At 40.1% G+C, this 24,063-nt stretch overlaps 1 protein-coding gene across 1 annotated transcript in view; it reads right to left on the reverse strand.

The window, feature by feature from the left end:
- Positions 1 to 326: 326 nt before the first annotated feature.
- Positions 327 to 24,063, reverse strand: part of FER1L6 (fer-1 like family member 6) — a 117,203-nt gene continuing 93,466 nt past the window's right edge. The window contains exons 33-40 of the mRNA XM_059901503.1: positions 21,239 to 21,399; positions 18,496 to 18,638; positions 16,156 to 16,244; positions 15,594 to 15,692; positions 13,248 to 13,489; positions 11,589 to 11,752; positions 1,854 to 1,954; positions 327 to 513 (exon numbers count right to left, since the gene is read on the reverse strand). Of these exons, the coding sequence (XP_059757486.1) occupies positions 327 to 513; positions 1,854 to 1,954; positions 11,589 to 11,752; positions 13,248 to 13,489; positions 15,594 to 15,692; positions 16,156 to 16,244; positions 18,496 to 18,638; positions 21,239 to 21,399 (1,186 nt within the window). The remainder of the gene's footprint in view (positions 514 to 1,853; positions 1,955 to 11,588; positions 11,753 to 13,247; positions 13,490 to 15,593; positions 15,693 to 16,155; positions 16,245 to 18,495; positions 18,639 to 21,238; positions 21,400 to 24,063) is intronic.

Here is a 24,063-nt window from a genome sequence, read left to right on the forward strand (position 1 = left end):
TTCCTAAGTCAATTTGAGGTCACCATTGATTACTATGGGGTAAAGGAGCCATTATTTCATCCTGCCCATGGGCAAAACCATGACTTAAGGCTTTTAAATTGGAAAGGTAGTGGCAAGGGTTGGGGTAGGGCAGGACTATTCCTCTCCCATCTCCTCCAAGAAGAGCTGATCTGTCCTTAGACATAGGGAGTGGCTCTTGGGCCCTCTGGGTTTATCCCCTTAGCAGCCGGCACAGTGCCTGCACAGATCATACATTCTTATCCATTTACAGATGAGGAAGAAGAGAGGAGTAGTAGAAAGGGAAGGTCTGGGTCCTCCATGACCCTCTACGACGAGCCCACAACGATCCTTCGGCTGATGGCTCCCGGCAAGGTATAGATGAAGAGGACCAGGAAGATGATGAGGATGATCAGAATGAAACCGATGATGATGTACTTCTTGTAATTCCTCCAGATGAGGTGGTACAGGCACTTGAAGGGGGTCACAAACCAGGAGAAGGAGGTGTCTGGACGGCTGAGAAGGAAGCAAGAGAAGATCAGGGAAGGGGCCATGTTGTCAACACATAGGAGTCTCAAGACCTCAGGAAGGATCTCTGACTCCCAATTTCCAGGGGCCCACAAAGAGAGGCCCGAGAATGGGAGAAGACCATGTTGCCTTGAAGCAGAAGCCAGCTAACATTTTGGGTGATAATGATTCCTCATCATTTTAAAAGTTGGTCTGGAGGAGGGCAAGAGTTTGGTTAGGACCCAGCCAGAGAACTGAGGGCCCTCTGTCTGTCCCACCCTGACCAGCTCAAGCCCTGCCTCTTCCATGAAGCCCTTCCTGACTACCCCAGTCCACAATAATTCCCCTCATTCTGAATTCCTGCCTCACTCATGGCTTGACTTACCCACTGTTTGAACCTAACATATGTCTTCCGCACTCTGATGACTGTTTTATGAACCTGTGTGTTCTCTCTAAACAGACTGAAAGCTTCTGGAAGGCAGAGTTTATATCTTATATTTCTTTGGTGTTCTTCAAAGTGTTTTTTTTTAGTAGGTACACATTGTAGGAGTTGAATAAATAATTTTGAATTAATGAAGCACCAGTTATGTTCCTAACACTATGACAGAGAAGGGACCACCTACTAATCATGAGACACTTGGAGTCCAGGGAGGGGTAGGACAAATACAATTTGAAAGAGTATTTTGTGTACACATTTCATATCTATATATGTTTACTTTTTAATTGATATATAACCATGGTTTCAATTGAATAGGGTAACACTTGCTGCTAGTAATTCTACTTCTGGAAATTTATTTTAAGGTGATAATTTATAAAGGGGAAACATTTTTATCATATTATAATAATGGAAAAAAGGTAGAAGTAAATTAAACATCCAGTTATGGGGTGGCAACCAACTCAATTACGGGTATCAAGTCTATGGACTATTCCACAGCCATTTAAAAATCCTAATTATGACAACTATGGCAACAAAGCAAAATTTTTCAGCAAAGGATAAGTGAAATATGAAGATAAATTTTGTATGCATAACTAGAGAAATAGTAGAAAAAATTCATGTGAAACATATTCCCATGAAAAAAATAGTAGAAAAAAGTATATGAAATTATTCTGGAAGTGCTTATGTGGTAGTTCTATAGAAAAGTGTCCTGTCCATTTGCCAAACATTCTGTAATGTTTTTGGAATACTTTTCAATTATAGAAACAAAAAGCTACACTGATTGGATGGTACCTATTAACACCTTCTCACTTCTCCCAGCGGGATGTTCTGGAGAAATGTTTTCATCCTCTGATATGGAGACCTCAGAGGGCCTTTCCCATTTCTGATGTCCCCACCCCGTGACTTCACTCACTTGGGCTTGGCCAGGGGCTCTGGCTCCTTTCGGGCTTTTCCAACAGGATTTTTCTCAGCTTCTTCTGCCGTAACGAGGTGGAACTCAGCTTCAACCTTGCCCTGCACAAAGACAAACTCTCCGTTTCTAGTCACAAAGAACTGCTGGGGGCAACGCCAACCTTCTAGAAGAAGTGTTATCATGTGGGAGAATGTCAGGAAGGATTTTGACTATCCTGCTGCTTTATTTTGAGGAAATATTATCTTTTCGGTCCTGGGAGAAGCCATTTTTATGACGGACAATAAAAGCCCTGGAACGAGGTTACTCTTGAGTTTTGTGAGAAGACGGGGTCCCAGATGTACACATAGACACGCATATGCTCAGTCACATGGACTATTTCACTTGTAATCAGTTAATATCTGCAGAAGTAATATGAATTATAGAAAATAAGAATTAAGAAGGGGACTAATTACTTGACTGACAGAACCCTTTTGAATCTGCTACCGTCTTTCTTCTCTGTCAATGACTCTCAAGAGGAGATGGGTGGGTATGGACCTACATTTGCCAAAAGGCTTTTCTGTCATCCTTCCTTGTTTTTGTTGTCCCCTCTAAGTGTTTTAGAATTATCCTTTTATTCTAGCACTCTCTCTCCCCTTCTCTTCCCTCAGTAAGAAACAGCCTCTTTGGTTTGAAAATTATGAGTCATATGCTTCTTCAGAGCATTGTGCCAAAGATAGTGGCAGAGATGTAAGTCTTGGGTTATCAAAGGATGAGACAGGATGTCTGCAGAAGGTAGGAGTCATCCTTTCTTGTTCATTCATTACTTTTGGGGAACCCCTGTATGCCAGGTACTGTTCTAGGCCCTGGGGCTTAGTGATTAAGAAAAATAGGACCCTTGATCTCCTGGAGCTCCCGTTCTTGGTGGAGGGGACCCTCTCTCCTGCCTCCTTTGGTTTTGTGGATCAAGATTCAAGGTGATAGGAGGGACACAGACGTGGCTGGAGCCTGCAGCATCACCAAAGTATTTTAGCCCCTATGATTGCTGTTAAAGCTTGTCTTTCTGAATCCCATGTGGATGGGGCATTACCTGACTTCAGAGGCATGGTTGATTTCCTACCCCAGTAAAAAGGTCTAAGATTCTGATGAACCAATGGTCTTGTGTTAATTTACCTACACTCTCTGAAAAAGCCAGGCCTTCTTAACAAGCAAGTTTAGTTGCTGGCAGCCATGAAAATGTAATCATGGGAGAAATTAGAGAAAAGTAGAGTATTTGGGGTGAGTTTGAAGCTGGAGAAGAGAGGCAGAGTCATGGCTGTCTGAATTACTAAAGAAGCACAGTGGGCTTTTATTACAAGTGAAGTCATGAGTTCAAATCTAGGTGGTCTCATCCATTCTTTAGACTAGTACCATGACCCAACTCAGAAGGCATTAAATTCCTATGATCCAGCAATATTCCTTTAAAATATGTATATATGTACTCTCTCGTTCCTTTTGAGAAATTTCGGCTCCATCGGCAATGACTTGCACATAAGGCACTCAGGAAGTATTTGAAAACCAGGAAAGAAAGAATATAAAGCTTCTATCCATTCTATCATATCTATCAACAGTAGAGCAATAGTAATGTAACTCTAACTGTAATTGCAATGCTTTATTGAATGCCTGTTTTGTCCCAGGTTTGTTCTTTTTAGCTATCATCTATCTATCTATCTATCTATTATCTATCTATCTATCTATCTATCTATCTATCTATCTATCATCATCTATCTATCTATCTACCTATCATCTATCATCTATTTATTACAGTGACTAGCAAAGTAGGTCTCCTTTATATTGATAGAGACATGAAGCCATAAAAGTCAAATAACTTTCCCAAGGTCACACAGGCAATAAGTTAACCAACTGGAATTTGAACCAAGGTCTGTAAGATTCCAAAGCTCATGCTCTTCCCATTATAGCAGGCTGCCTCCCAACTGCCAGATAATTGGACTAGAAGTTTTATGAGACCTTCCCAGCTCTAACATGAGATGATTCTATGACTGTCTTCATCATTGCCACCTAAAAGCATTTGTCTTCTTGGGTCTTAGTTTCCTCATCTATCAAATGGCCAGAAGCTCTTTAAAGCAACTTGGCTCTAACTTCTAGGTTTCATGAAAGGCAGAGTTAGAGCCCACGGTGCCCCTGCAAGATTTCACGGCTGGAAGAAACCCAAGAATCCAGCCCACAACTCATGGCAGAGGGGCTTCCAATCTGCCAAAAGGGCTTATTTCCAGATGTTTCTCAGAGATGATCTGAGCTCCACTGAGCAATATATTTATACGCTGAGAGCCTCATCCAACTCCTCTATACTTGATAGAGTTTAAGAGTCACTAACCAATTGCTGGGCTCCAAAATGTTTGGAAGAGAGGACAAAAATCAACAGAGAACAAGTTAGGACGAGAGTGAAAGGATCATAGGTGTCTTCATTGCCTAACAATAAGCTCAGCCATAGTGCTGTATAAATTGCAGGGTGGTATGTGAAGACATTATTCCATTTAAACCATTTGACAGCTTGGCAAAACAAATGACATTTTTATTCCCATTTTACAGCCCAGGAAACGAAGGCTTGATGATGTTTGCTAACTTGTGTTGTAAAACTAAGATTTGTACCCAGGTCCTCTGATACCAAGTCCCATCCTCTGCTATTTTATGTGTCCAAGTGGCCCCTTTTTGTGGAAAAAAAAGAAGCAGCCTATTTATTTAACAATGAATCAATATACCTTTTCTGAAATGTTCAAGAGAGGCCTCACAGTCATTGCCATGGCTCCAGCATTAGAATGTATTTTTGATGTTTCAAATAAAATGTTGAAAAACACACTTGCTATATAGAAACACTGTTGCACAAAAGAAGCCAAACACAAAAGAATACATGATGTGTGCTTTCATTTAGCTAAAGAAGGAAATAGACATGATCAAATGATGAGGTTGGAGGTCAGGAGAGTGGTCAGCACAGGGGCAGGAGGGGTCTGGGTCACTGGAGAGGTTCTGCTTCTTCGTCTAGGTGCCGATAGGAGTGTTCAGTGTGTGAAAATTCATGATTGGCACAATTTTCTGTAATATATGTTACTCATTTCTCTATGTAAGTATATTATATTTTAATAAATTGGTTTTAAAAAGAAAAAAAAACATGTTTTTGACTTCCATCTAACGACTTGCCTTGGGTAGCTTAAGGAGTAGTATAGCATAGCGTAGCATAGGAATTGAGTGGGTACGATTTGGTGCAGACAAATTTGCATCTGAAATCGGGCTCTACCACTTACTAGCTGTGTGACCTTGGGTGAGTTACGTGCCCTCTCTGAGTCTCACTGATCTGGGATGTTAATAGCATGTACCCCATAAGATTGCTTTGAAAAATAAATGATACAACACTTATAAAGTGCTCAACCCAGTGCCTGGTGAATAGTAAACACTTAAAAAATCATTGTTACCTTCAACACTACTTTATGGACAGAAACACATAATTTAATGAGAAATATATTCTGCCCATTCAGCAAACTCCCAGAGAAGTCCCAAGGACCCATATTCCCACAGGAAAAAAAAATGCAAAGAAAAAAAGGAGGCAGAGAATATGAAATTAATTCTGCCCCAGGCATAGAAGTTGTCAGTTAATATCAGGAAGAGCCTTGTCCCCGCTTCACTGCCCTGCCTGTGTGGTCAAAAAGCATTTATCTGGTATCCCAGAGGCAGCAGGGGAAGGTGTTTACTAACATGGTCTGATAAACGTTGCTCCTCATTCCATATCTCTCCACACAGAGGGTTCCATGTCCTATTTCAATCATCAGCATTCAACCAAGTACCAGGTAGAGGTCTTAAGCAAATAATATCCTCCAAATGTAATTTTAAATCAGAGCTAGAAAAAATGGACAGTGTGAGAGACTATCTATTAACCTAATGACATCTATGGATGGAAGAACATGATAAGGAAAGGTCCTAAAAAGACTAGATTTGTTGTATCGCATCCATTGTCTATGGGCTTCAAACTTCACTGGGCCTGGAGGGTGGACGCTGGGGGAGGCTGAGAAGTGATTGTGTTCAGGTTGGACATGCCTTCTTCAGCAATAATTATTGCTTATTAAACACAACTGTCACTCCTATGAGATGAGGCATTCTCATACATTAATGGTGGGAATGTGTACTGGTAAATCCTTTAGGAAGAGGAATATACACATACACATACATACATACATACATATACATATATATATATACACACACATATATGTATCTGCACACATATATATGTATGTGTGAGTGTATGTGCATTACAGTATATAGTCATACTCTGGACCTGTGAATTCCATTTCTGGGTAGCTAATTAAGGAAATAATTCAAAACTCATATAAACCTTTAATGCACAAAGCATAGTCATTATTCTTTTGGATGTTCAAATTGTCCTATTTTTCACAATGAGATGTTGTGTAGGAGGATATCCATATTCTCAGGAGATGCATAGGAAGTCTTTAGGGGTAAAGTGTCAGAATGTCTACAACTTACTCTTAAATGGTTCAGCCAGTGTGTGTGTGTGTGTGTGTGTGTGTGTGTGTGTGTATACTATATCCATATATTCACATATACAGACAAAATAAATATATCAAAATGTCTACAAATATTAAATATTAAATCTAGGCAGTGGGTATATGGCTGATCATTGTCCTATTCTTTCAACTTTTCTGCATGCTTAAATTTTTTTAATGCATGTATGTTGAGGAAAAAACACATGATTAAACTGTAGCATTTCTATTTTGAGAATACAAAGAATTAATAATATTCATAATAAAATGTAGGGGAATGCTCATTGTAACACTGAGTAAAGCAAAATGAACAAGGCATTATTTTTAACATAGAATGATCACTATTATATAAAATTAACCAAAATCTATGCATGTTGGGAATAACCAAAATGTTAGCAATAGTTTTCTTTGGGTGATGTGCATAGGGGCGCTATTTCTTCCTTTCCACATTTTTGTGTCTTTCAAATTTCCTATAAATGCATATAATATACTTTGTCTTAAAAATGATCTTCACATGAAAATACCTCCCCTCGTCCGCTCCTGGAGAATCTGAATTTGCCACATCCTATTTAGATGATTTGTCTTGTCTACCAGCTGCCTCAGCTAAGCTGTGAACTTCTGGATGGCAGAAACGTGTCTTATTGATCATTGAACCTTTAGCTCCTAGTGTACATGGCCATAGTAAATGCTGACAATTGTTTTTCCACACTAAACTGGAGGTAGTTTTAGTTGTTATGCTCTTGGGACTTACCTGGGCTGCCTAACTGTAGACTTGTGAGATTAACCTGTAAAAGAAACTTCCTGATCTCCATCTTCTAAAGGAGTGATTTCTTTGAAGGTTGCTTTTAGTAGGATAATGCATATTAAATGCATAATGCAATGTGTTTCATGAAGAACATGTTCAATATATATTCGCTTTCCTTCTCCAAAGGGTACCCATTCTTTTGCAATTCCACTTGGAGCTGTTTTTCACTTACTATCCATATTCCACACTAGGAGCTGTGTGATCCAAATGTCTAAATTACACTGCTTGGGTGTACAGATAAGCAGCTTTAAAAATAAGCCTGGCAGGTGGCAGTGCCCATAAACAAATCCCTCCTGGCTGCTGGTAATTGGAATAAGAGGACAATGATCTCCTGACTGCTGGCTTCAAGGCACGGGAGGCGGGTTCATGCAGAGTGGGAATTAGAGAATGTCTTTGCTGGAAACACACCTTGGAGGCACCCCGTCCAAACTACTCATTTTACAGACATGGAAACTGTAACAATTAATAAACAGAAACCTCAATTAAAATAGAGTTGAGAGACCAGAAAGGGGAGCTCTCATGCCCTATGTTGATAGCAGAGCCTAATAGGGAGAAGAAAGACTTTCTCTTCTCACCTGGCAGGAGCTCAGCCAATGAGAGACAGTCATGGCTCAGTCAATGAAAAGCCATGGGCTCTGTTAACTATTGCACCCCCAACTTCCTTTCCCCCTCTATAAAAGAGTTCTTTCCATTTTTGCTGGGGATTTGCACATGGCTAGCCACAGTTGCAGACCTCAAATTGCAATTCTTTGTTAACCCCAAATAACCCAGTTTCTGCAGGAGAAATAACTAGCAGTCTATTGTTGGAGGATCTACCAGCACTTTATTCTTTTTTATGGCTGAATTCTATTCCACTATATGGATATACCTGATGACATATTTAAAGCCATTTAAAAATCAAAATGGAGTAACTACGGTTCAGGCATCCAAAATGGAGCCAGGTGGGACCTCCCTGGTGGTCCAGCGGTTAAGACTCGGTGATTCCAATGCAGGGGACCGGGGTTTGATCCCTGGTGACAGAACAAAGATCCCACATGTTGCGCAGTGCAGCTAAATAAATGAATAAATAACAAAATGGAGCCAGGTGACCACTGTGGATGCAGTTGCAGACGTGTTCCTAAATCACTGAGAACTTGAATTTTCTGAACTGTATCAAATTCTAGGACACTACTGGCCATCTTGAAAACAGTATCTGCTAGCAGCTGCTCCCTGAAACCTTGTAGTTTCAAAGTTTCCCCAACCCTTTTGCAACAATGTAATCATTTTGGACGCCAACCAATTCTTGTTTAATAAGCACCCTTACTTCTTGCCAGCTCCAATCCTAGTTCTTGACAAACAACTTGTGTAACCTTGCCGTGTTTTGCTTTATAAGCATCCCCCATTTTGTAGTCCAACAGAACACAATTCAAATGCTTCTTGAATCTGTGTCTCCCAGACTATGGTCCTAACAAACCCCAAATAAGCACCTCTTTACTTCAGTAAGGTCTCTGTTTCTGAAATTTCGGTTAACATACCACATTTTGTTTATCCATTCATCAGTTGATGGACATTTGGATGGTTCCACTTTGGGGCTATTATGAATAATGTTGCTATGAACTTTCACAACACTGCTTTTTAAAAAGGTCGCCAGGAGAGGTACAAATTATTATGTATAAAATAAGCTACAAGGATATATTGTACAACACGGGGAATATAGCCAATATTTTATAATAACTGTAAATGGAATATAACCTTTAAAAACTGTGAATCACTCTATTGTACACCTGTAACTTATATAATATTGTATATCAACTGTACTTCAGTTAGAAATTAATTAATTTTAATAAATAAATAAATAAATTAATTAATTAATTAAAGGTCTCCAGTGACCTCCACGCTGTTAACCCCAATCGACACTTCTCTGCTTCTTATGCAACCACCCAGGAGCATTTGACACAAAGACCCAACTGTCTGCAAAAGACTCTCCTCTCTGGGTGTATGTCTCAGCACATTTTCATCATGTTCTTCCTACATCTCTGCCTACTTCTCTTTCTCCACTTGTGACCCTCTCCCACCCATTGTCCCCATTGCAGTGAGGGACTGTTTCCTGTGTGAATCAGATCCCCTCACCTCACCTCCCTGCTGGAAACCATTCACTGGCTTCCTGTTGATCTGAGACCGAAATCCATAAACTCTTCAACATGGCGTCTCAGGGCTGCACGATCCAGCTCTGGTTTCCTCTCCACTTCATTGGCATCACCCTCTCTTCACCCTGCTCCAGTTGTGCGAGGTTTTGCTTGTTTGTATTTTAGTTCCTCCTATGCACTGAACCCATTCTGACCTCAGGGCCTTTGCCTGTGGTGTTTGCTTGGTGACAAACGCACTTCCATTTTTTTCCCTATGGCTCACTACTTTTCATTCTTTAGGCCTCAACTGTAAAGGTTCACAGTCACAGAAAGGCCTCTAATCACTGCATGGGGTGGGAATATCTGCCTTGGAAATGCCTTAACTCAGCACTTCCCAGCCCTTGTTTTAAGAATTTGCTAGGCTGAGCAATTCTCAGAGCTTCCTGAGGGTCTGTCTCTCACATTATAATCCTCAGTTTGGCTCAAATAAAATTCACTTTTTTCTCTTAAAAAAAAAAAAGAAGAATTTGCTTTCTTGGTGTGCCTGTGGGTGACTCGCTGTGCGTTTGTGTGTTCATCCATTTACCCTTGTGTGTCTGTCTTTGACATTGGACTATATTATTCTCAGGGCCTATCCTTTAATAGATGCTCAATAAATATTTGTTGAATGAAATGAAGAAATAAATTACATGGAAAATAAAGAGTCAATTAGGATCAAATGAAATAACAGAAGGGATCTGAACATATTTGGCAAACTCTGCAGGGCTATAAAAATATAATAGATGACTGCCATTATGTAATACATACATAATCACTGCCGTTTGTTTCATAGGAAGAGGAATTATGTCAAAAGATAAGAATTTGGATTTCAGGACTTGGCATTCCCCATTTCCTGACCTCATATTACTTTCTGACAACTCTGACCAGTGGGCAGTTAGCTGTCCCCATGGGGATATTTCATGACTCCAGGCTGCACTCATCATGGTTCCTCTACTTGGAGTAGACATCCCCCTTTTCTTCATCTAGAAAAGGCCTTTCATCATTCCTTGTTCTTGAAAAATTCATGCTCTGCCCTGCTTGACCCCTCAACATCCTCAGAGGGAATTAGCTCCTCCCCTCCCCTCTTCCTTCCCTGTGTCATTTTCACTTTGACTGTTTCACGCAGACTGTACTGTTGATACATCTGTCCTCACTGGACTCGGTTGACAGTAGAGGCCATGCTTACTTCATTTCTGAACTCATCCATTCATCAATCAAATCACTGATGGAGCATCTATTATGTGCTAAGCCGTGAAGCCTGGAACAGAGTACAGAGGCTGCCACGTAGTAAAACCTCAACGCATACTTGAGGAGACTGGAAGGAAGGAGCCTGCTTGGATCCTTGTGCTTTTGATCCAATCTCACCAGATGGGACTGAGAATGGAGGGAAGAGAAAGCGCCTAGAAAACATACTAAAGCTAGACACCACGGAGTCAGGTCAGCAGCTCCCAGTTAAGTTCGAAGAAATCCTTGTCTTGTACCCACTGAGCCCGTAGAACAAAGAGAGAGTGAGCAATCGGGCTCTATGCAGACCTGCTACCTGAAAGGTCCTGACTTGCGTTTGCTTTTGCTGCTGGGCACTAGGAGCAGAGGGGAGAACGCGCTCACCCCGAGAGGAGGACAACAATGAAAATAGGCCCCCGATGCTGGCCCGGTCCCTTTTCTCACCTTCACCGAGCACTTAAGCTCTCCACCCTCCCTTACAGGGGAGTGAGGAGGGGGCTGAAAGAAAGGGCAAGAGAAGCTTTCTTCCTACTATTTGTGAAAGGTCCGAGTTCCTACAGCATGTGTCACACAGTATGGACCAAGTTGGCCAGGCAAGGACAGGGGTAAATGGCTCTTCTTTCTGCTAGCGTCCTCTCGAGCAAGTTTTAAAAGGATGGATCACTTTTTAAATGGAGTTTCACGTTTTGAGGGTGAAGGGATGAAGCAGTTGTATTAAAATTGTACATTAGTCAGGACTTTATGCATAATTTCAAGAAATGTTGAAAAAAAATTAATGCCAGGGCATATGCTCAAGGCAAGAAGATAGAAACCGAGCCTGATATAGATCACCATTAAATCAAGCATGCTGAAATATGGAAGGCGCAATGCATTTATAAATTTTTCAAAATTCTCGCTTCTCAACAGAACCTTTGCCGTAAAGGGCTCTATGTCATTTTAGGGCACTTGACTTGAAGTTTACAAAATGACCCATTGAAAGAGCATGAGGTCCCCTGCCTGCTCCACCCTCCCCCCATCTCCTACAGCTGGCACATACCGTGAGTTCTTTGCTTTTAGCGAAAGGCCACCAGCCCCGCACACGCTTTTGCTGGAATATGGAAATCTTGCTCTCCTCACTTGCATTTTCAAACTTGGTGAGACCGCAGTCTTTGGCAGACTTAGCTGCTCGGGGAAAACTATTGAGGTTCATTTCCAGGGAGCCTGTGAAGAGATGCCCTTAACAGTTATAGAAGAGCTTGAAAATCCATCATCATCCTCATTCACCCACTCATTCATCCACCCACTCACTGGTCATTCAGTCAGGACCACATGGGATCCACAGCATGTGCCAGATATTGAGGGCACAAATATGACCAAGACATGTTTGGTGCATTTAAAGCATTAGTAATATGGCAGCAGGTAGAAGACAAGGGCAGAGCTACCATATGTAACTTTCAAGCCTTAGTTTCCGGTGTCACCTGTTGGGCCTCTTCTCTGTTCCCTGGGTGTGATCTGGATTACGTGGCTGTCCTTTGAGCTGTTCCCTGCCTTAGCACATAAGCCTATAGGAACCTCCTACCCCGACCATACCTCCCTCTCTGAGTCCACTAAACTGCAGGTTGGGGACTAAGTCTTACTGTCTTGGTAGCTACTCTCCAGTATCTTCGTGGGCTCTCAACAATGTTTTCTCTTGTTGAAAGTTTTTTATACATTTTAAAGGTTACTTTCCATTTACAGTTATTACAAAATAGTGGCTATATTCCCTGCGTTGTACAATACATCCTTGACCCTATCTTACACCCAATAGTTTGTACCTCCCTCTCCCCACCCCTATATTGCCTCTCTCCCCGTCCTTCTCCCCACTGGTAACCACTAGTTTGTTCTCTATCATCTGTGAGTCTGCTTCTTTTTTGTTGTATTCACTAGTTTTCAACAATGTATTTTCAATGAGTGAATATAAGCCAGAGTAAGATAATGCCACGAGAATGTTATATTTCTCTCTCCTTAATAACCTTTCCTCATTTCGAAAGTGATATATGTTAACTGTGAACATTTAGAGCATGCACATTAGCAAAAACTAGAAATCTTTTTTTCTATTATTTTTCTACCTCCCAAAAGTTGACGACTGTCCTACTTATTAGTTCATATCCTTATATCAGTCTTTCTGTCTCTTTGGCTATCTCTATCTCTTTCTCCTATAAAACTAAACGTATTTTTTACCGAAAGGGGATCTTTTCCTATACACTTTTTTTTCACTTAATGCACTTTGCACAACTATCCAACTCATTAAATATTCTAATATTTTAATGGCTGCAGGGTTATCACTTATTGAGTGCTTACTATGTATGAAGCACTGTACTTCGTTTTTAAATTATCACATTTACAGCTCCCCTCTGAGGTTGTAATATTATTACCCCATTTTACAACTGAGGAAAACTGAGGTACAGAGGAGACCAGTAATTAGCTCAAAACTTAATAGCTTCTTAGTAGTAAAGCAAAGGTCAATTTGAATATGTATCTTCCACCATAGGGATACACTGTAACTTACTGAGTCAACCCCCTATTAAGGGCTATTTGGAGTGTTTCAATATTTTGCTATCAAAATTATTAAATAGCATTGAAATTACTATCCCTGGAGCTAACTCAGACTAAGTTCTCCAAAAGCTGGGACAAAACCCTCAACATTAATATGAGCTTGATGAAGCCTCTGGCTTACCCAGAAAATCATCTGAAGACAGCCTTTCAAAATCCCAAACCTGAAGCACCAACACAGCTGGCGTCTTACACTCCATCTTCTCTAAGGAAAAGATGTTCTCCCTCTTGGTAATGACCATTTGCTTCTCCGCTGGGAGATACTGAAATGGAAATAGAAAGCGCCAGTTGAAGTTCCCCTCTCCAGTCAGAGAGTTGTAATGCACGTCTGTTTCCTGCTTGTCATCTTCCAAACCCTTTAACCACCTGAATAAAGACAGAAAAAGAATTAAACACTCAGAGCACATTATTCAGGCATCAGTATAATCAAGAGTGATTTAACTAGTTTCATTGTGGTCACAGATCCATGGTTTTAAAATTATGATATAGTTAGATTTAGATGAAAGTTTCCATTGAATCCGAAAGAGATAAATAAGGATCAAAGGGTCAGAAACTGAAACAAGACTCTCGGTCTAAGTCAGGTTGGGGAATTGTCTTCAGTTCTTGGGTAGATCTGAAGCCACACGCAATAAAAAGGGAAAAGTCAGGAAATGTGAAATGAAAGTGTAATCTGAGTTTCCTCTCACCTTGGGCTACCTCTTTATAACGTGTACCATTTCTGCACCCACTACATTACATTGCTACATTACATAGGTAAATTATCTAACCTCTCTGTGCCTTTGTGTCATCTGGAAAATAGAAGCAATGACAATATCTAGTTCAGAGAAATTCAGAGGAATTATATGAGATATTATATGTACAGTGCTTTGTGTACTCCAAATGATCTATTATGTTATTTCCTCTTAGTATTATCTGGTCTTTCTCCTTCATGCCAAGTATAAAGTAAGCTACAGTGAATACCTTTTCCCCTAGTACTTTATCCACAGCTAATTAATTCTTGAGAAAAAAGGTACTTTTAATTCAAACTAATTGATAATGCCAAACCATTTGCTTTCTGAAAGCAGACATCCCTCCCTCCACCCCAACCCACCCTGGGGCAGGGGAGGGTAAAGACCCTTCTATTCCCAGAGGGGTGGTACCACTCGGGGTATGGGCACAATTATTTAGCTAAAGATGGTGCTCGGTCAACCAATATATGTGTGGTATCTCTTATGAGGCAAGGAGTGAGCTAGATGCTAGGGGAGTGATAGGGAGCAAACAGAGATGGTTCTTGCCTTCATGGAGCTACAGTCATGGAGGGAAGGGGATGGAGGGAGATGGGTGGGATGGCAAAAGTCACCAGTGAGGGGTGTGCAAAGGCCCTATGGAAGAAGAGGTGAGGACACATTCTAAAAAGGGAAAGAAGCTCAGTGTGACTAGAGAGCGGAAGGCAAGGGGGAGTACTGATCCAGTGAGATGAGTCTGAAGACATAGGCAAAGTCTAGTCATGGGTGATATTTTAGGACATATGAGGGATTTGGATCTTTGTCCAGAGAAAATAGGATGTCATTAAAGTGTTTTAAGTACAGGACAGATGTGCTCAGATTGTGTTTTGAAAAGATAACTCATGTTTCAACAATAGAGAACAGATTATTGGAGGCAAGACTGAATAGGGAGAGACCAATTCAGATAGTATTGGTATTTCAGTGACCCCAGCAGGAAATGATGGAGGAAAAGAGGATGATGGTGATGTGGTGACATGAAGAGAATGGACAGTGCTGACAGCTATTTTGGGAGTAAAATGAACAAGACTTAATAGTGTACTAGAAATGGGAGTGTCAATGAGGAAGGGGGTTTCTTGTTGGGGGAAGACAAAGAGATACCAAAATAAGGCTGAGATGAATTTACTGTTTCTGAGATGAGTTTTATCTGAGGGTACATGTTTAAGTCACATTGTTTCTGATTCTCTACCACTTCATCTCCCTCCCTGATTAGGGGTGAAACGGAAACCTCCAAAGACATTTGCGTTATAGCCAAGATGTAAGAGAGAGATACAAAATATTTAGTTTCCTGAGTCCTAGGTTGGTAAAACTAGCAAACGGGAAGGTATAAAGTTTAGCTTTTGTATTAGGCTTATAATCTTCTTAACACTTCATCTTTCATCAATAGCACTACAGCTCTCTACTTCCTTCTGGTGTAAAGGTATTTTGAATGTCATTCAAAAAGTTTAGGCATCCAATATTTAACTGAAAGAGACGTTTATATAGTAAGATTTCCTCACAAAAATATTTCATGGGATAATCATTCTTAGCAAAATGACCAAATAAGGCAAATATTTGACAAAGAAAGTGACCTTATCTAACAAGGTGAGTAAGATGGACTCCTTTTGTGAGACGTGCATAGAATATCTTCCACGAGGCATAGTTTGGTTAGGGGTTAAAGAGGTGAAGAGGAGAAGGAAAGGGGGTACGGAGTTTGCTGATGATCTTACCCTTTAACATAAATATCACTTGATTTTTGTCCTGTGAAGATATTCTCATCCTCTAAAAGGACATCTTCCGTGTTCCAGATGGTTACTCGCAATTCATACCTGGGATAAGGGAAGGCAGACTTAGGTTGAAGACCTTGGAAGCTGAGTCAATTGGTGTCTATGTGATTCTGGTACTGCTTTGAGTCTATAAGCTTCCTCAACTTTACCAAGTTCAAAAATATCAAGACTTAAGGTCTTCGTTCCATCAAAACCAAGTGTCCCAGCTGGAATCACCAAGAACGTGAATTTCTCTGAGCAGATCCTCCTTCCATTAACTGACATTTTTTCAGAATGCTGAAACTCAGGGGCTCCTACCATAGAACAGGGGCCACCATTTCAATCCCCACCACTACTATTATCACCACCACTCACCCCCTGCTGTACTTGGCCAGGTGGAAAGTGAGGCATGATTATCAGGTGTCAGTTGATTAATGTGATGTATCAGACACCAGATCAAATGACATGATCTTTTAGTCTGAGACCTTGGTCTCTTTCCTTGAAGGTGGGGCTGCAGGTTACTTACCCTTTGGGTTTCCTTGGCGAAATGTCAACAGGAGGTCCAGGCTGAGGCATATCTTTGGGAAACATGTCCACCCACATCTGCAGGCGGCCCTTGTTAAGAAGACATCCTTTAGATTTTATTCTTTTTGGGGGGGGGGGCGTTATCACATAGACACTGACCATTCATGGTTTTAACAGATCCCTTTACTAGTAATGGATATTAGGTACATATAATATAATATAATGTAATGTAATATAATAAGGATATTATCCATATTATAGTCAGAATATTTGTTGACAAAGACAGAACTTATATTTTTATTAAAAATTAGAACATATATCAAGAGGAGCATACATCAAGAGAAGGGGAAGGGTAAGCAAAACCTTATTGCGTACCTACTATGTGGTGGACGCAGTGCTATGCACTTGAAAAGCATTGTCTCATTAATTCTTCCAATATTCCCACTAGGTAGATGTTATTATTCTTACTTGGCAGATGAGACAATGTCTTGCCCATGTTTACACGGGCAACATGTAGCAGAGCCTGGATTCACCCCTTGTCTGCTGACTCTAGAGACCCTGCTCTTCTTACCAACCCCTAAGAATTACAAAGATAATACTATCTGTCAGAAGAATCATGCTTCATTGCTTCCAATGTACCTTAACATCCATTATCCCCATCAGTGCTCACCCCCAGCTATGTTTCTGTGCTACACATAAAAAAACTAAGGTTCAGAGAAGTCAAAGAAATTATCTGAAGTCCCGTGGCTAATTAGTGGTAGAATAAGGCCTTCCATCCATTGCTTTGGACTCCATACATCAAAATGTACCCTGTTGCAAGGGATGTGAGAGCCCAGGTGGGGAGAAGGTCCAGTGGATTCCATGTTCAGCTCTGTTGTATGCATGCTAATTGCTCCGTCAGCTCAGGCAAGAAGGTGAGTGATCAACAAGGGCTGGGATGGTCAGGGGAGATTCTATATGAAGTAAGTGGGGCTTCCAACAGAGTAGGAAGGATTTGTAGGATTTGGGTGAACAAGGGGCTTTGGCTAGGAAAAAAAAAAGAGAATTTCCAGGGGAAGGGGCAATGTAAGCAAAGAGTTAGCATTTGGGAAGAGAAGAACCAATTCAATGGAGGATTATATTCCGAGGTCTCTAAAGAGACATTAACATTCACCGTTAACCAAGAAGCTACATCTGACAGGCAAAATGAAGGATACCAGTAACCAAAAGATTTCAAACATCTCTTAGTAAATCTTAGGAAATAGTCATAGGCTTCTACACCTTATAAAAGTTTATCCTTTCAAGCCACGCCCTCACGCATGCTATGACTAGGTTTATACCCCAGCATTGCTGGGATAGCAGTGTGGGAGTTCCTGCCCCATTATAGTCAAGCCCATGTGCTTTGCCCAGACTACACAGCGAGTGAGTCCAGAGCTGGGACAGAACTAGGGACTCACACTGCCTGGGTTAAATCCCACCTCTACTTATTACCAGCTGAGTAACTTTGAGCAAGTTACTTAAACTCTCTGAACCTCAATTTCTTCATCTTAAAAGTAAGGATTATAATAATTTCATCATGAGGCTGTATTAAGAAATAAGCGTGAGGTGACACACACACCCATTTGTCTAGGAAAACCATGGTGTGTGCCCCTTGTATCAGCTTAATTATTAATAGTGCCTTCTTTCACTCTCAAAATGGCCATAATTTGGATAAATAAATCTATGGCCATCCTAATTAGGTGAGATCATTTCTGTAAAGGGCCTAGAACATAAAAGCCTCTTATTAAAGTTGTCTTCTCTTCCCTTCTAACTCAGAAGCCAGATCTCTAGTCATCTTTTCCACACAGCTTGTTTTGCCAGTTCTTCAAGGAAAGCCTCCAACTATTGCTTCTTTGGGAAAACTAGTGGGCTGTGTGGTTACTGACAGATTTTTGGACAAGGTCTTGGGCACATCAGATGAGTTTTGAAGTTTCTCAAGTGTCAGGATTCTTCAGAAAGAACTTGATAACTCAAATCATAAAAGGGAAAGAGCACTAAATCCTACTCTGATTTTAGGGCAGAGTTTCTCAATCTCAACATTCGTTTGAGGCTGAATAATTCTTTGTTGTGGAGGGCTGCCCAGTACAGAATAGGACGTTTAGCAGCATCTCTGTCCCTTCCCACTAGATGCCAATATCACCCCCACCCATGTGAGACGACCAAAAATATTTGAGACATTGCTAAACGTCCGGGGCAGGAGGGGCAAAATTGTCCCTGGTTGAGAACCATTATTATACGGCACACAAGATTAACTTGTAGGGGAAATGTCATTCTCTTCGGGGATGAACACTCTTATTGGGACCAGAACTGTCTTGGCCACTACCTGCTCCATTCCTGGCTTATCCCTGTGGTACAGTGGCCGAGTTTCTATGTGCTCAGGAACCAGCCTACACCCAACCTGTGGGATATCCTCCCAAGAGCGTAAAACGCTGAGGGCCAAGTGCTCGTACGACTCCACCGTCTCATCTGCATGGAAGAGAGAAAAATAAAGAGACTTGTCAGATTTGTTCCTGTAGGCGGATAGTCATGCGCTGTCAGATACGTTTTCAAACACTCCCTTAAAGGTTCATTTAAATATACCAAGGAACAGGGAGAGAGATAAGACAGTGAAAGAGAAAAAGGACAACGAGAGAATGGAAAGAGGTAGGAGTAGAGTGGTGGGAAGGGGAAAGAGATTGCAAGTGAAGAGAGCCAACCTATCTACAAAACAGAAACAGACTCACAGACCTAGAGGTCAGACTTGTGGTTGCCAAGGGGGACGGGGGAGGGAGAGGGAGGGACTAGGAGTATGGGGCTGGTAGATGCAGACTATTACATATAGAATGGATAAACAACAAGGTCCTACTGTATAGCACAGGGAACTATAGCCAATCTCCTGGGACAAACCATAATGGAAAAGAATACTTAAAAAAAAAAGAATGTATATATGTGTATAACTGAGTCACTTTGCTGTACAGCAGAGATTTGTACATCATTGTAAATCAACGATACTTCAGTTAAAAAAAAATTAATTAAAAGAAAGTTAAGAGGGCTTCCCTGGTGGCGCAGTGGTTGAGAATCTGCCTGCCAATGCAGGGGACACGGGTTCGAGCCCTGGTCTGGGAAGATCCCACATGCCGCGGAGCAACTAGGCCCGTGAGCCACAGCTACTGAGCCTGCGCATCTGGAGCCTGTGCTCCCAACAAGAGAGGCCACAATAGTGAGAGGCCCGCGCACCACGATGAAGAGTGGCCCCCACTTGCCGCAACTAGAGAAAGCCCTCGCACAGAAACGAAGACCCAACACAGCCAAAAATTAAAATAATTAATTAATTAATTAATTTTTTTAAAAAAAGGTTGATGTTAAGATCATGATTAAAAAAAAAAAAAAAAAGTTAAGAGAGCGGGAAATGAGGTGGGTTGACCAAAAGATCTAGAGCGCAGTCAGAGTCTTGGAGTACAGGACTCCCTTCACCCCTTGAATCAGACTCCTTCAGAGTCTATGAATCACAAACTTGGCTTCAAGGAACTAGAGAGGGTATGTTTCCTGGAGACATAAAACTGTTTGCTAACACCGTAGTGGGAGAGGGCCTGGAGAACCAGTGTGGCCCTAAGCAATGTGGTGAAACAGGCACAATATGTGCTCATTGATGTCTTTTGACTTTTCTCATTACTGCTTGGGATCTCCCGCCTACCAACACTTACTCCAGAAAAGATTCTCTGATCTATGGTTTTACCAAAAAAGGTAATTCATGACAAAAACTACCAGTAGAAATAATACTCGCAAAATAAGGCAAAAATTGTTGAAAGAATAAAATCTTCTTGAACAAAGTTTAGAATGGCCAGATTCAACATAGGAAAGTTGAACCAGGTTTAACCAAAAAAAGGCTACCAAAAAAAATCTCCCAACAGCAGTCATTACAATCAGTAAAAGTCAATAGGGATGAACAAGTAATCAATGAATTAAATCTTTGTCAAAAAGTTTAATCAGTCAAGAACTGATCTTAATGAATATAATTTCAGATTTTTGGTGGGCAAGTAAATTGTTTAATCATGAAATGTAGAATACTGACCAAGGGACTGAAGTAGCTTAATAGAGTATATTACGAAAAAGTATTTTTCTCATAGAAATTCATCAGTATCATTAATACACTAAATGTCAATAACTCTGCATGCATGAACCTCTAAGAAGTTCTTGGGGCCAAAACAACAAGGTAAAAAGAAATCTTGGCATTGAAGTGGTGGGATCAACATAGTGTCAAAACACCCTGTAGTGTGTACTTAATTGGGCTTTTTGCATCAGGAGCACTGCACCATATATAGGTAATTTTTAAGCATCAAATGGACAAGTGTGACAGTACAGAAATTGTTCTATATCCTTAAAGTAAAGGTGGCTTTTTTTTCTTATCCTAAATTTATGAAAGGCTCTCTGGGATCTTCCTGGTATGTCCTATGTTGCTCATATGGAAAAATCTGTTTCTTGGTGTTGAAACAAGAGATTTGTTAGTATAACACTTATGGGGGTAATTTGAGTTGTATCCAATTATTTATTTTGTGTAATATTAATTTTAAGGTATTGTCTATCTTCTGACACAACAATTCTACTTATATGATATATACTGTAGACACATCAGAAATATGCAAAAATATGCGTAAGGATGTTCGTGGTAGCATTAAGTGTCACTACAAAAATGGACACAATGGAAATAAATGTCACAGCCATAAAATAGAATATTATCAAGGATTGTTTCAAAGAACAGAGAATTGTCGTAATCTATTGGAAATAGAAAAGGCAGAGTACAAAACTATAGATATGGTACATTTAAAATTATGTAAAAATGTGCCATATTGCACACACACTGTGCAAAATTTATATTTCTGTAAAGAAATATACCAGCACGCGCCACGGTTATCTCTGAATTTGGGGATTAAGAGTGATTTTCATCGTCCTCCTTACTTTTCCATATTTTCTACTGTGAGCATGCATTAATTGTACAGTAAATGAGCATTATCTTCAGTCACCAATACCACTGAAAGCAGGTTTTTCAAAAGAAGAGCCATGTCAGCGGGATACATTGGGGGAGTTACCTGTGTCCTCCTCGGTGAAGACTGTTTTTCCAGAAAAGACCTGGTTTCCTATCTGTATTTTCCCAGGGCAAAAGTAGGGGCCATCCAGCTTGTTGTCTTTGCAGAGCTTGGTGAGGATTTCGGTGGGCTTGGACGTGTCTCTCCAGGCATTGTATCCTTCTCTGAAAAGTGGAGGAGGGACAGAGGGTGAGGTCCAGCCTCCCCAGGAGCCACATCTGAGGTCCCGGTAAAAAGAACCACCTAAGTATGATCTGTGTTAATCCTTCAGATTTAACTTGACCTTCTACATGCTTGGGGCTAGTGTTTTCGTTTTGTTATCTTCTCTCTTTTCTGGTCAATACCTCTGCATATGTATGCTTGTACAAAAGGCAGAACTTCTGAGTAGCTTGACATAAACATTCTTTCCAGGTAGTTTTGGATATTTTTTTAAAAGACATGCATCCTTTAAAAAAAAATCTGAAGTGAAATTCACATAACAAAATTGACCATTATAAAGTTGACCAATTTGGTGGCATTTAGTACTTTCACAACGTTGTGCAACCACCACCTCTATCTAGTTCCAAAAAATTGTCATCACCCCGAAAGAAAACCCTCTACCCATTAAGCAATTACTCCTCATTCCCCCTATCCAACGCAGCCTCTGGCAGTCACCAATCTGCTTTCTGTCTCTGTGGATTTCTTAGTAGGTAGTTTTTGTTTAGTTTGTTCTGTCCCTAGCAGAATAGCTATTTGGCTGCTACTTATTCTAAGAAGAAAGCCTAGCTCATCCTTCCAATTTCTCTGCTTCTTTCCTCCCTTCTCCTCCTCCGCCAAAATCATATTGTAGACTCATGTCACAGGCAGGAAGTCTTGATGTGCCATTTCTCTAATCAGTTATTTCCTAGTGGTGGGTTTCTAAATCTTTTCAACCCCTTCTTCCCTTAAAAACTAGCTGTTTGGTTAAAAATTATTAACTTGCAATGAGATGCTCCCTAAGAACCATGACCAAGATAAGCTTGAATTTCTCTGCTCCTTGGGATGCGGGATTCATCAGAATTTAATTTGTTTAAGCATTGAAATAAACCAAAACATGGCTATAAAGCAGTTTTCCTACACTGGGCCAGAGATATGAGGATCCTGAAAAGATTCCATGCCACCCCCAGAGCCATACATAGGCCTCCCCAGAAATAAGTGCTCTTGTTTATTTTTAAAACTTCAGAGAACAACTTCTCTGACTAAATTATTCTGGTCCCTGCTAGTTCCACTGTCAGGAAATTCTCCTGAACAAAAGATCCACTATGTTTGCTTATGACTTCCTTTACCGACTTCAGAGTGAGCACAGCTAATCATTCTCTGAATGGTACCCTCTCAGGTACTTGAGAATGATGTAAATACATCAGGAGGCTTATAAATTCACTACAGTCCCAAAACTGGACCGGCCTTCAAGGCTCAGAGAAGAACAGGCCAGCAGTAGAGACTTGTCTGAAAAATCATGCCATGGAGGAAATAGATGCTCAGACTGTGTTAATGAGAGTGTAAATTGGTCCAACCCTTCTGGAGAGCCATTTGGACATATATATTAAAAGTCTTTAAAGTGTGCATTCCTTTTAATGGAATAAATCCATATCTATGGACGAACACTGAATGAATTATCAGAAAGGTTTGCAATGGCTTTTGTATGGGAACGTACATGGCAGCAATATTTCTAATGGAATAAGAAAGAAAAATATAAATGCCCTGAAATTCAGGAAGGGAAATTGGTTATATCATTTTATAGTAAATTTATATAATGGAACACCACTATTAAAATAATGACTTTGAAGAATATTTAATGACATCATAAAATGCTTATAAGGGTATAAGTGCAACAAGAAGCTTACAGAATTGCATGGATAGTATGAGTCCAACTTTGGGGGAAATAGCATAGAAAAAAATACTAAAAGGAAATACATACAAATTTTTTAATGTAAATTTTATCTCTGGATAAAATAATTTGAGCATCATTTTGTACTTTCCGTATGTCCTAAATTTTCTACAAGGAATATATATTACTTTATATTCAGAAGAAATATTTCTAAAATTATACCATGGAAATCTAATGGATGTTTTTATATTTTCCTAGCTGATATTTGTAAGAGTTTTTTTTAAGATATTAAATATATCATACTTTAAAAAATAAAGCTGGTCTCTGTTGCTCTATGTCTCATTTTTAATTGAACATTAAGGGAATGTAGTATTTTGATCGTAACTCAGCCAGTATCTTTATTTAGAGCCCTGCTGCTATTTTTGTCTTTTATGAAATTTTTGTCACCAAGAAAGGCAGGATTACATTTTTTCCTTCCAGACTGAGTTGGTATAGTGTATTCTTGGTTATTAAAATGCTCATAGCTTTGGGACTTTGAAATGGTAAATATTCATGGTGTGTGAAAAAGCATGATACATAACTGTATGATCTTAATTACATAAAAATGGACGCTTGTAGATAGTCATGTAGATACAAAAACAAGACCTAGAAGGACACATCAAACGGTAAACTGCTTGTGATTATGGATGACTTTGTTTTTTGCTTCTTGTGCTTTTTGGTTTCCTATTATGCACATGTTAGCTTTTAAGAAATAAATGTTATTTTAAAAGCCTTAATAAAAGTAAAAATAAAAAAATAAAGCTGATAATTTATATTTTAAAATTAATCAGAATTCAAAAATCTTTGTAAAGAATGAGAGTTGGACCCACTTTTCCCACATGTGTAAGATGGGGATAACACCTTAATGGGTTTTGAGAGAATTGAATGAGATACTCCATGTAAAGTGCGTGGTATATTGTAAGCACTCATGAGTGTTTGTTGT

This window comes from Balaenoptera ricei, chromosome 17 (genome assembly GCF_028023285.1).
Source record: "Balaenoptera ricei isolate mBalRic1 chromosome 17, mBalRic1.hap2, whole genome shotgun sequence".
NCBI lineage: Eukaryota > Metazoa > Chordata > Mammalia > Artiodactyla > Balaenopteridae > Balaenoptera > Balaenoptera ricei.